Below are 12,350 nucleotides of genomic sequence, written 5' to 3' on the forward strand. Positions count from 1 at the left end.
GATTCGTTGATGTTTCGAAATCTTCTTCGTAGGAATATTAATATTAAACCATACTGAATCAACACACACCCAGTAACGTATTCAGGAATAATGAAATTGATGAACTTGGATAAAAAATCATCTGGATTCACTGCCATGTCAGTTTTAATCAGTACAATATGAATTATTGTAAACATACAGAATATAATTATTTCATAAATATTTCGATGCTCAAGGTAAGAGTAATTGCAACGAAATCTTTCTGCTATCTCATTTTCCATGTCAATGATTTTGTTTAGAAAGCTGGTAAGTAATTTTCGTTTAATGATGTTATTACACATGACAATAACTCGAATAATTTGCATAATAACCGCAAAGTATCGTAAGTGAAACATTATTTCACTTTCGTGCGCCAAAGAGGACCACTGCATTATGTTTATTAGTGAATACAATTCGACACTCCACAACAATAGGAAGGATATTAAATTGAAGATGACCATTGAATTGGAGTTTATAAAAGTCACTGTAAATTTATTCTTAACTCTGGCATTTACAGGTACGATTTTTAAAGAAAAAGGCCCAAGTCCTAGTATGTTAAAAAATAAAACAACTGCACGTAGAAGTAAAATATCTAGTTTAGAGTATTTTTTAGTGGAAATCGGTAGGTGTTTACTGATCATGGTGGACACTGTTGAATTAAAACAGAGTAATATTAGTTTTATCGTAATCCCGAAGTCTATTATTGATTACTGCATATGATGCATTCGAGTTCAATTTGGAAATAAGCTTTCAATTATATTAATCAGCTTTGTTGGGGAGTCAATAAAAAAATCATTAGGTGGTAATTGAATGGTTTGTTGATGACCCTGGTGAAGTTGAATTCGAGAACGAGTTGTATATTTGTTTCAGAATCAGCCAGTAAGCGATAATGGATTGAAAAATCTGCAAAAATAATAGGGATTATTTAAGTATGGAAAGTTCTGCAGATGTCTAGGAATTAAATTGTTATTATTAAAAAAAATTACTGAAGATAGAAGCTTGTTGTCTAAAGAAAATACGTCGTAGATATTAAAAGTGTTGCTAGTATGGAGCATTTGTATTGACAATTCATGGATCTAGGGGAGAAAGAAAAAACTAATTATATGATATAAATTATTTTTTAAAAATAAATACTGACCTTGCCATATATCTGCGCCTGGTTGAAATAAGTTAATCCAACATCATGAATAATATGTGTTGTACTTCTCATCTAGAAAGAAAGAAAAATTCAATTCAAACATACAGATGACTACTTCACTTCATTTCTAATTACCTCTTTAAGAATTTTTGTAACACAATCTGCTAAAACAAATATCGGAAAGACATATTTTGTTACCCACATTATTTCATTGACATATTGAACAACTGTCAATGTTCCTGCTGTAGAGAAAAATTTATTAGCAAAAAAATATAATGCATTTATTGTTGCTAATACGTTGTATGCAACAGCAAGTAGAGTTGGCATAGAAAAGAAACTGTTCAAGTCATATAAAATATTCTGTAGATTACAGTATGCTTTTTGGAAGAAACAAATCTGTTCCATGATCTCATTTTTGTATGAATTATTTATCACAAAGATACGATTGTTACTACTATTCGTATTTTTAACTGCCAAAGATGCTAGTGATTGATTCAGGATATTTAATTTTTTCTCAAAAAATACAACTATCAAGAAGTATTGCAACAATAAACCTCCCACGATAAATTCGGGGATGAAAAAAAAAATTATTTTGCTATAAAAATCATTGTTTTTAACAACAAACTCAGTTCCAATCAGCACTAGATGAATGATTAAGTAAAGAACAAACACAATGATTGAATAAAACTTATATTTTCTTTTACAGCTGTAGCTTGTGATGTGTTGCCGAATTTCATTCTCAAAACATAACACTTTATTCCAAATGTTGATAATTAATCTATGCTTCATAGAGTAATAACATATTATTGCCAATCGAATAAGTGAGACAGCAATTATAAAGCTAATCATATGATAAATTGTAGACTTTTTTCTATTTATGCTTCCACGGTTTTGAAATAATACTGTCAAACTGTTACACTCAATTCCAACTAAAATAAAATAGCTAACTAAATTCGAGAGTGCTGATTTCAAGGAGCTAACTAGCGTTATTGAAAATAATTCTTCACAATTTCCAGTAATTGGTGTTATTATCACTTTGACAGGTGCCAATCCTAACACCTTGGTAAAGAATATCAACAATTTTAATAACAAAATTTTATACTTGGGACATTTGATAAAAAGCATTGCTTTATTACTATTTTAAACATCAACCCACTACTACTGAATGTAGTTGTTTCTGTATTATTACAAAAAGACGAAGAATGAAGCGATATCTTAAATCAAAATCAACATTACCAAAGATATGAATCAGAAAGATTCATTACTTTAATGCTAGTTTCAGATGTCCTTAGTTAATAAATAATTAATTTGATATTGAATGATAAAAAAATTGTTTTATTCTATCATTAATTATTCAGAGGTATAAAATATATTTCGTATTTAATACAATAAATGTATTTTGAGTAATTATAAAAGTACTTAAATCTCTAAGAAGAACTTGTTTAATGATAAAATACTTTTCCAACTAAGTTTTGGGTCATCAAAAAAAAAATTAGGAGGTTATTGAATGATTTGTAGATGATGCCATAGAAGTTGAATCTGAGTAAGAGCCATATATTTGTTTCAGAATCAGCCAATATCCAATAATCGACTGAAAAATCTGCAATAATAATCGTAATTGTTGAAGTGTGGAAAGTTTTACTTATATCGTGGAACAAAATAGTCATTATTAAAAAAAATTACCGATGACAGAAGCTTATTATCCAAAGAAAATAAGTCGTAAACATTAAAAGTGTTGTTGTCATGCAGCATTTGTATCGATAACTCGTGGATCTGGAGGAGAAAGAAAAACTAATTATATGATTGATATCTTAACATATTAATTTTTTATAAACTTTATTAACCTTGCTAATTATTTGGATCTGTCTAGAGTAAGTTGTTCTAACATTATAAATAATACTCTTGGTATTTTTCATCTGAAACCAACCATTATCCATTCAATTATACAAAATACTATATAATTTAACCATTAAATACCTCGTTGAGAATTTTTGTTACACAATCTGCCAAGACGAATGCAGCATATATGAACTTCATTACCCACACTACTTCATTAATAAATTCAAAAACTGTTATCTGTTTTTTCGAATTGAGAACTTTAATAGCAAAAAAATATAATGCATTTATTGTTGCTAATACGTTGTAGGCAACAGCAAGTAAAGTTGGCATGGAAAAGAATTTGTTGATGTCATACAAAATATTAAGAAGATTGCAATATGCTTTTTGAAAGAAACAAATCTGTTCCATGATCTCATTTTTATATGAATTATTTATCACAAAGATACAATCGTGATAATCTTCAATATTTTTTATCGCCAAAGATGCTAGTGATTTATTTAAAACATTAAATTTTTTCTCGAATAATATTAATATCAGGGAATATTGCAATAACAAACCTCCCACAATGAATTCAGGAATAACAAAAAATACCATTTTATTATAAAAATTCAGACGATCATCAATCAGCTCAGTTCCAATCAAAAATATGTGGATCGTTAAATAAAAAACAATGACAATAATTGAGTGAAATTTATAGTTCCTTTTGCTAGTGTATTTATCAATGTTTTGCCTAATGTTATTCTCGAAATACAACACTCGGTTTAGAATGTTAACGATTTTTTTATGTTTCACAGAGTAATAACATATTATTGTTGATCTGATGATAAAAATAGCTATGCCAAAACCAAATATGCTGTGAATCATTGATTTTTCATTCTTGTCGTGATTTTCGAGTAGGGTTATAAAGAAGTAACACTCAAACCCTATTGAAATAAAAAAGCCGAATAAATTATAGAGAGCTGATGTCAAAGAGCTAATTAATTTTATCCAGAATAACTGCGGACCGTTACCAGTAATTGGTGTTATAACTACATTGAACGGTGCTAATCCTAACAACTTTGTGAATGTAATTATTAATTTAAACAAAAAAATTTGATACTTTGAATATTTAGTGACAAAAAGCATTGTTTTTATTTCTATTTTGAATGTTAAAACACTACTACTGAATAAAATTATTTCTATGTTCCCTGAAAGGGTTGGAAATGAAAGGGGAGCTTTGAACCAATTAAACATCACCTGTGATATGAATCGAAAAATTTCATTACTGTAAATGCATGCCTTATTTTTCTTTGGTTTATGAATTAACATTTTAATATTTGATGATAAAATAATCATTTATGGTTTTATTAAATTATAAGAGGTATACAAAAATATTTCATGTTGATGATATCTTACAAATTTCAATTAACAGCTTGAGTTTGTTTTTATTGTAACTCACAATCTAAAGAATCTTGCATTGGGAAAAAGTATGTCCCATTGGCTGAGAATTATTATGTATGTTACAGTGGTACCACAAATCTGCAAATCGAAAAGTAGAGCTTAGGTTTTAGTAAATATTTTTTATGGAGAGTAAAGTTATTGAATATTAAAGAAATACTCAACGGATGTAATCAGCCTGTTGTTTAGTTGAAATAATCCAGAAATTGTGAAGTAATTAGGTTTATGTAACAACTGAACAGAGAATTCCTGAAGCTGCAAAGAAGAAAATATATTACACCAATAGAGCTTCTAATGTTAATGACTGCCAATAAATTTTAATGAAAGTGGATTTTAAAATATTCACTTTAGAACATATAAACAATAACTATGAATATATTTCTGTAATTGTCAATGCCATTGATCAGCAAAAATATGCAATAAAATGCATTTAATGATATAATATTTCTTTGGTTTATTTATTCATAAATTTTTCAAAACTTCGTAAAATTTACTGATGAATACTGTAAAAATCTGTTGACAATTTTCAATTTTTCGTTAGCTATTAAAGAAAAAAATTCATAGATTTTTTTCGATACCTCGAGTACAATATCTGACTGATTGTAATACGCAGCTGATACTTTATAAATCAAAGTTTTCATCCTGGTTATCTACAATAAATAATTACTTAGTAAATTCATTTCCTAGCAAATAATTATGATAATTAATTCATCAAATTTATACGTACTTCCACAATGATATTGGTAGCACAGTTCGTCAAAATAAACATGGGAAGAATAAATTTAATAATCCACGGGAACTCTTTCATGCATGATAATATTATTGATGACTCTGTGCTACAGTTTTTCAGGAAGAAAAACACCGAGTTTATGAGAGCGAGGAAATTGTATGATGTCACAAACAGCATCGACAGTGAATAAAATTCCGTTATTTGACATAAAATTTTACAAAACTTATTATATATTCTTCGAATATAATTAATGTGACTTATTATCGAATGTTTCGTCCACTTGTCGATTACTACAATGACATCGCGGTCACCATTTTGTGTTGATACTAATAGTGATTGGAATAACTTATTGATATCACGAATTCTGCTTAAAAGATAGATCAAGAGTAAAGTGTATTGGATTATTAAACAATTAATAATAAATTCCGGAATAATAAACACAAATATTTTTTTATAAACAAATATATTGTTGTTAAATTTTGTCAGAGCAGTTTCTATCAGAAGCATCATATTAGTTGCAGTAAAGATAATAATTATCGTTACTTGATGACATATTATCTTATTTATCTTGGTATAATTTTCAAGCCTCTGAACTATCTCACTCTCAAGAGTAAAGATTTCATTTAAAACATCCACCAATATTCGACGTTTTTTCGAACAACTAACCAACACAATCAATTGACAAAGTTGTAATCCTATGGCGAAATAATTCATACTTGAATTAGACTTCTTTTTTAAAGCCACTTGAATCATATCAATTAAAAGATACACCTCTATCGGCCATAAAATGATAAACCCAATGTTGTTAAGCATCAACGTTATCTGAGATGATGGAAATTTTATGGGAAATACTTTTTTAATATCTTTTTGAAGTACTTTTAGATTAGACACTGACAGTGGTACCAGACCAAATAATTTAAAAAACATTAAAAATAAATGTAATGAAAGTAGGTTGAAATTAAAAATTTTATCAACAAAATTCACTTTCTCTGACATGTTTATTAATTCTGTCACTCAACAAAACTGACTCATTTTTGTTTTAATATTGTGCACAATTTAGGTTGAATCACTCATATACTATCATTTATTATTTATTTATAAATTATAAAAAAGACTTCCGGGTAATTTGATTGATCAAATACTATCAATTATTCGATGATTTGATGAATTAATTTCTTAATATACAAGGAAGTGAATGAATAGAAAAATCGATTGAGATAAAATTAGATATGTTTCATCTAGCAAGAGGCTATCCAAAAGATATCTTAAGAGATATCTGAAAGTCATCTTATGTACCATTTTTAGACATCTAAAAAATATCTGAAAAAAAGTACTCAAATAAAAGAATATAAAATACAAATTCTATTGAATTATTGATCAATCGCTGAATAAATATTTTTATTCAATTATTACTTCAGCATTTTATTTACATATTACTTGAATTTTTATAAAAATATAACTTACATTCACATTTATTTTAATTTAAACAATAAAAAAAATCTCAATTATTTTTCGTTAGTTACTTCATTGTCTCGAACAAGTTCAAAATCTGTTTTTGGATCTAAAACAACCTTTGAAATGCCTCCTGTGACTTCGATTATTCCATATCCAATCACACCAACTATGAGGATTCCTGATAGAATATATAACTTGATATTCGTGCATAAATAAGGACTGTAAGCATATGTAATAACAGATCCGGTTGCTTCCCACAATCGAAAATTTGAATATGCAGCTTCTTCCATTCCAGGGAATAAAATTCCACTCAATGCTATAAAGACAAGAAATAAAAATATTTCATTCAGGATACAAAAAAAATATTTGTTTTTTGCAGATATAAATATTTGTTATCAATGTGGCTTTAATAGAGAATATTCCAGTCAAAGACATTCTATTATTTACACTTTAACAATTTGTACACCAAACATTTCCTTTTTTTTTAAATCAAAAAATACTTTGTCTTATAAAAAACAACTTTCAAATACTTGTAGGCAAGTTATCCTGTAAAGCTCACAGGAAGTGTCCTTATCAACAACAAGTTAGTGACTGAATGTCAGTTTATTCACAAATATTTTACGATTATCGATAACAATGCCTTCAAATATCATCATTGTTTTTTAAATTACTTCAAGTAACGTCAAGTAATAAACTAACATTGATTTACTCCAGTATTATTCAAAGTTTGACGTTTTATTGCCAATTTATGATAATTATAATCTACGTATGCAAATGATAGCATCAACCGAATCAATGAACATTTAGATAATAATCATCTCGTAAAAGTAATAAAAAAAACTAGTTAAACCAATAACGTAATTAAATGAATGGTTGATTTGTTACTTACCATTAACTTGAACGAGCCAAATGGCATCACAGATCCCCCACAACCCGGACATCAGGAAAAAGATAAATCCTTGTTCTGGCGTTGGTCTCCAAAGTAGAAGGACAACAATAATAGCCAGATGAAGTACGAAAGCAAAAATGACAACAGGTACCCTTCCAGTAATTTTAACGATAGATCCTGTGGCCAAGGCAGCTATAGCATTAGCTATTCCGAAGCATATCATGACGTAACCAATGTTATTGATACCATAGGCACATGAGACATAAGACTTGAATCACGAGAATGAATAAAACGATTAAATATTTATAACAAATAAACATAAATGACTAGAGATTGTCATTAGATAGTTACTGCATTATAATCAGCAAATAAAAAGGCTTGCTCAGCTCCAATGAACATTGTTATAGGCATTATAAGTAATTGACGTTTTTCTTTTAATAATTTTAAAGTGACAACCAATAATTTAAGTCCTGACTGGCCAGCTGCTGATCCAGTTCGGCCTTTGTCATATCTGCAATTATTTTCATGATTTATTGGAAATTATTTTATCTTTATTTGTATTTGATAGCTATCAATTTTCCAGTAGCTTGAATCAAGAAATTCAACAGAGTAAAAGCTATTGACATTTTTCATTTGACTTAAGATGTATCATATTCCGTTTCTTTATTATAGGGAAAAGAAATGGAAATTGATTAAATTTAAACCTCTGTTGACAATTGATTTCCATATTATTTTGTTTGAGACAGAAACAACGGATCACCTTGATAAAGAATCAACTCCAAATGCGACGATCAGAGCTGCCAGTACCATACAACCCAAATAGATTCCAGCAATCAAATGAATTCTTTCCATTGGGGGCGGTGCTAAATTGGGATTTTCTTCAATCCGTTGGCAAAAATTTGCTCCACAAGTTTCTGATACTATTGAACTATTCAAAGTTAGATTGCTTGGTAAATCCTCTATTCCATAGGACAAAACTAAAATTAGTAATAAACAATTAATTGTTGAGTGAATTAAACTTAATTACACCATCAAATTATAGTCACAGCAGTGAGACTTGGTTGAATACCGAAACGATAGAAGACAATGAAGAAAGTCAGTTAAAAGATACTCCATTTGGATGGTAAAGAGTATCTATTTTTCTTTCAATTTAGATACTTTGTTTTCAATTAAATATTATTTATGTTTCAGTACTCGTATTTGTCACACTGCTGGTATTTTGTTTTTATTGACAATAATAATCTGTATTATCTAGACGGACCCGCAGAAGAAATGAGGTTTCCCCAGACCTGAGCCATCTGATAGAACATGAAGAAAAGGCCAAAGAATCTCGTGACTAAAACATCAGCACTCAAATCTGAAATAGTTGCATATGCTTCTGCTACGACAGTTAGATATGTGCATTTTGCACACCACAGAGGTCCACCTCCTAAACCAACAGCTAATCCAGCTGGAATCATGGTATAGAATTTTGGAAAAAACTGGGCTGCAATAAATGGCATGTAGGCAACGAAAGATATAGATATGGTCCATTTGCATCCCAACCAACTGAAAAAGAATAATCCCCTTTTTTTACTTATTCTACTTTTACAAACATTAATTACCTTTGAAACTAATTTGTGGCAAGATTAGTTTTCTCAAAGAACAGACAAACGAAGATATAACGAGACCTAATGCCATTAAATTTGTCAACGAAATTATCTCTGACGACAGAAAGTCTTAGCCAAGAGAGTCGAAATATTTTCTAGATTGCTCTATAAATCAACGCCATAAATTAATTTTAATAAATATATTTTTTAAGCTTTTAATACTAGTATTATTTATTATTATTATATTGATAATATTATAATATTATCATCGTTGATAATAAAATATATAATGCATAAAATAATATATTTTATTTTTTAAATGAAATATATTTAATAGATATTTTTATCGTCTAAAAAATTCTAAAATATTTTCGAACTTTCTAGAAAATAATATCATTATCGGAAAAGGTAGATATGAACTACTTTAATAGAAATTATTATTTTTATCGAAGAATTGTAAAAAGTTTGAAAATTTTTTTGTTCAAGTTTTATACAGACAAAGTCACGAACATAAGCCAGTTATTAATATAATAATAATAATAATAATAATAATAATAATAAAATATGTATGTAATTTACATAATAATTATGTAATATATTATTGTATTATTAATTTATTATTGTATTTGTAATATATTATTGCATTATTATATTTTATTAATATTATTATCATTCATTTTTTTTTTTTTTTGATAGCTAATAAAAAAAATATTATATTGAAATCAAGAGAAGCTTGGAAAAGAGAGTATTTTTAGCAATCAATAAATTCGTCTTCTTTATTATTGAGCTTGAAAATTCGATACAAAATTTGAGAAACTGCGGGTGATATGTTTTCTTTTATAGTGAAAATAAAACGGAGTAAATATGAAACTGACTCTTGTGTCTCAAATTACTCATATAAAATAAATTTATTGTATGCATAAAATAAATGTAGATTATACTTGATGTGAAGAACCAGCAAAAAATAAGTGTACAGAGAATGAACCTTTTTTTTATTCTATATTTATAGATATATTTATTCCCTAAAAGTTCTTCCGGAATATAAAATTTTTTGTAAACTCATGCCCTTCTTCTTCTTTTTTTTTTTTTAGGAAGATTTTAAAATATTTTATTTACCTAATTATTAATACGGGTAGAAAAATATTACTGAAGATGAGACTCCCGTAAATTGCTGATAAAGTGAAGGTCCCCAACGAATCGTCAGCATTTATAGAGCTTTGAAGATTACTAGCTCCCATGAACGCAGTAAAATGAATCATAAATGCAATACCAATCATCAGGATATTTTTCAATATTCTCCATTTTTCTTTAGCTTGGAATTGACTTCTAGAAATACTTGCTTCCACAAAATTAGACATCTTTCAATTATTATATTTAATTCCAACTAAAAAATTAATTTATTAATAATACTATTCACTAGAGTCATCAACACTAAAGTCATTAAATAATTTCTACCTCACACTGAATGACAATTTTCGCTTTCACAGCTTTTTTACAACCAGCGTCGTTTCGTCTAGAGTTGAGAATTGCTCATAATAAAAATAAATCATCCACATAAAAATAGTTAGTGCTATTTGGTTCAATTGATTTTGCAGTCCATCAACTCCTAACTCATGTAATTCAACCGAAAGCCACCAACTAGCAACGTATAAGCACATTCATATGTACATCACTCGTAGTTTTACCATGACATTTTTTATTTTCAAAAGTTTATAATGTTCCAAGCAAAAACAGCGTTAGAACTATTGTCTACTTTTAATTACTTTTCTCTTTAGACCAACTTGCGAATATCTCAGTCACAAAAGAATATTTAATTCACATGGAGCAGTGTGTAATGTTACATAATTTTGTAAAAAATTTAATATTTCAGAATAACTGTCCAATTATTATTATTATTTCACTTCGAACAATTTCATTATTAAATAATTTACAGTTTAATTATTTTATTGATTTATTATGTTTAATCATCATTTAATATCTCAGATTTACTGTTATTAATTTCACTAGGATTGTTGGTTGTAAAAAGTAGTCGAAAAATGTTTTAGGTATTTAGGAGTGAAATACGAGCAAACTGAATCTACAACTACTGCAACATAAACTGTGACTGAACTCATGCCTATTAACCGAGCAACAGGGGATTACTAACGATTTGTGTCCTTGGACATCTGTCATATCCCTTTCACACGAATAGATATATCTTTGCATACACCTTCTGTGGTATTTACTTCCAGAGAACCAATTATTTTTTAGTAATAATTATACAAAAATACTCTTGCATAACTTTCATCTACATAAATATTTAGTCACGACTTCATATCTAAGTATCTTTACAATCTTATTAAATCAATCACCAACTTTACATCCAATTAACGTTGAAAACGAACTTTTCCTTTTATTAAGTGATTCGATATATCAATTATTAGATTGTACATTGAGAAAATGATTTTTATTATGCTAATAAATGTTTAAGAGAGTTTGAAATGTTTTTAATTAAATATTTTATTGAATTTAAAGAAATAGTAATTATATACTCCTTTAAAATAAAATTATTCAACCAAATCTTATATAATAATATATTTTTTTATATTCAATTATATAATATGGGCAACTACTTTTGATAAATAATCATTCATAAAAAATTGTTGATATTAATTCTCACTTTCTGAAATACAATGGGTCTGAAAAAAAAAATGAAACATTGAAATAAATAAATACTCAAATGATTTTTTTTTATATTTTAAGAAATCGTCAGAATTAAATCAATTAATTTAAAAATTTTTATTTTATTAATTAAAAAAAAATGACTTGTTCAAAGCAAATTTATTTCTCAGTATTCAGAAGATAAAGTCACTGATTCAAGAAATTAAATTCAATGACTAAATACACGCTTCAATCCTAACTACAATGTTTTACATAATCATATTGAATAGACTTAATGCTAGAATTATTTAAAAATCTTATTGGTATGAATTATCATACACTTAATATCACATTCGAAGTATCTACATAAATAAATATCAACATCTATGTATACATTCATTACACCATCTGCTTTTGTAATTGCAATCAACATTTTAGCCGGTTCTTTAGCATTAAATATTAATCAATATATTAGTCTCATATTTAAATAGGTATGTAATCCAGCAGAATTTAAATACGAATAATAGACTCTCTATGCCTCTTCCACGTGCATCAATGTAAAAAGTAATAAATCTTACAGCAAGGTGTTTGTAACCATATTTATTACACTGATTT

General features: G+C 27.6%; 1 protein-coding gene across 1 annotated transcript; it reads right to left on the reverse strand.

Annotated features, from left to right (window-relative positions):
* Nucleotides 1-6,587: 6,587 nt before the first annotated feature.
* On the reverse strand, nt 6,588-11,213 carry LOC118073148 (UNC93-like protein). The gene is made up of 7 exons (XM_035093470.1): nt 10,551-11,213; nt 10,212-10,479; nt 8,768-9,054; nt 8,267-8,483; nt 7,858-8,017; nt 7,507-7,774; nt 6,588-6,933 (listed from the first exon to the last, which is right to left on the reverse strand). The coding sequence occupies exons 2-7, from the start codon at nt 10,451-10,453 to the stop codon at nt 6,668-6,670; spliced, it is 1,440 nt and encodes a 479-aa protein (XP_034949361.1). The 5' UTR covers nt 10,454-10,479; nt 10,551-11,213; the 3' UTR covers nt 6,588-6,667.
* Nucleotides 11,214-12,350: the final 1,137 nt, after the last annotated feature.

The sequence above is a fragment of the Chelonus insularis genome, unplaced genomic scaffold (genome assembly GCF_013357705.1).
Source record: "Chelonus insularis isolate UGA/USDA-ARS -01 unplaced genomic scaffold, ASM1335770v1 contig_131_pilon, whole genome shotgun sequence".
NCBI lineage: Eukaryota > Metazoa > Arthropoda > Insecta > Hymenoptera > Braconidae > Chelonus > Chelonus insularis.

Excerpts from the sequence above, each read along its gene's own strand:
- LOC118073148 (XM_035093470.1), bottom strand. The coding sequence starts at position 10,453 with ATGTCTAATTTTGTGGAAGCAAGTATTTCTAGAAGTCAATTCCAAGCT. Across the intron at positions 8,484-8,767 it reads AAACCTCATTTCTTCTGCGG|TTTTGTCCTATGGAATAGAG; the intron begins GTCCGTCTAGAT and ends TACTAATTTTAG. Across the intron at positions 6,934-7,506 it reads TTGGCTCGTTCAAGTTAATG|CATTGAGTGGAATTTTATTC; the intron begins GTAAGTAACAAA and ends TTGTCTTTATAG.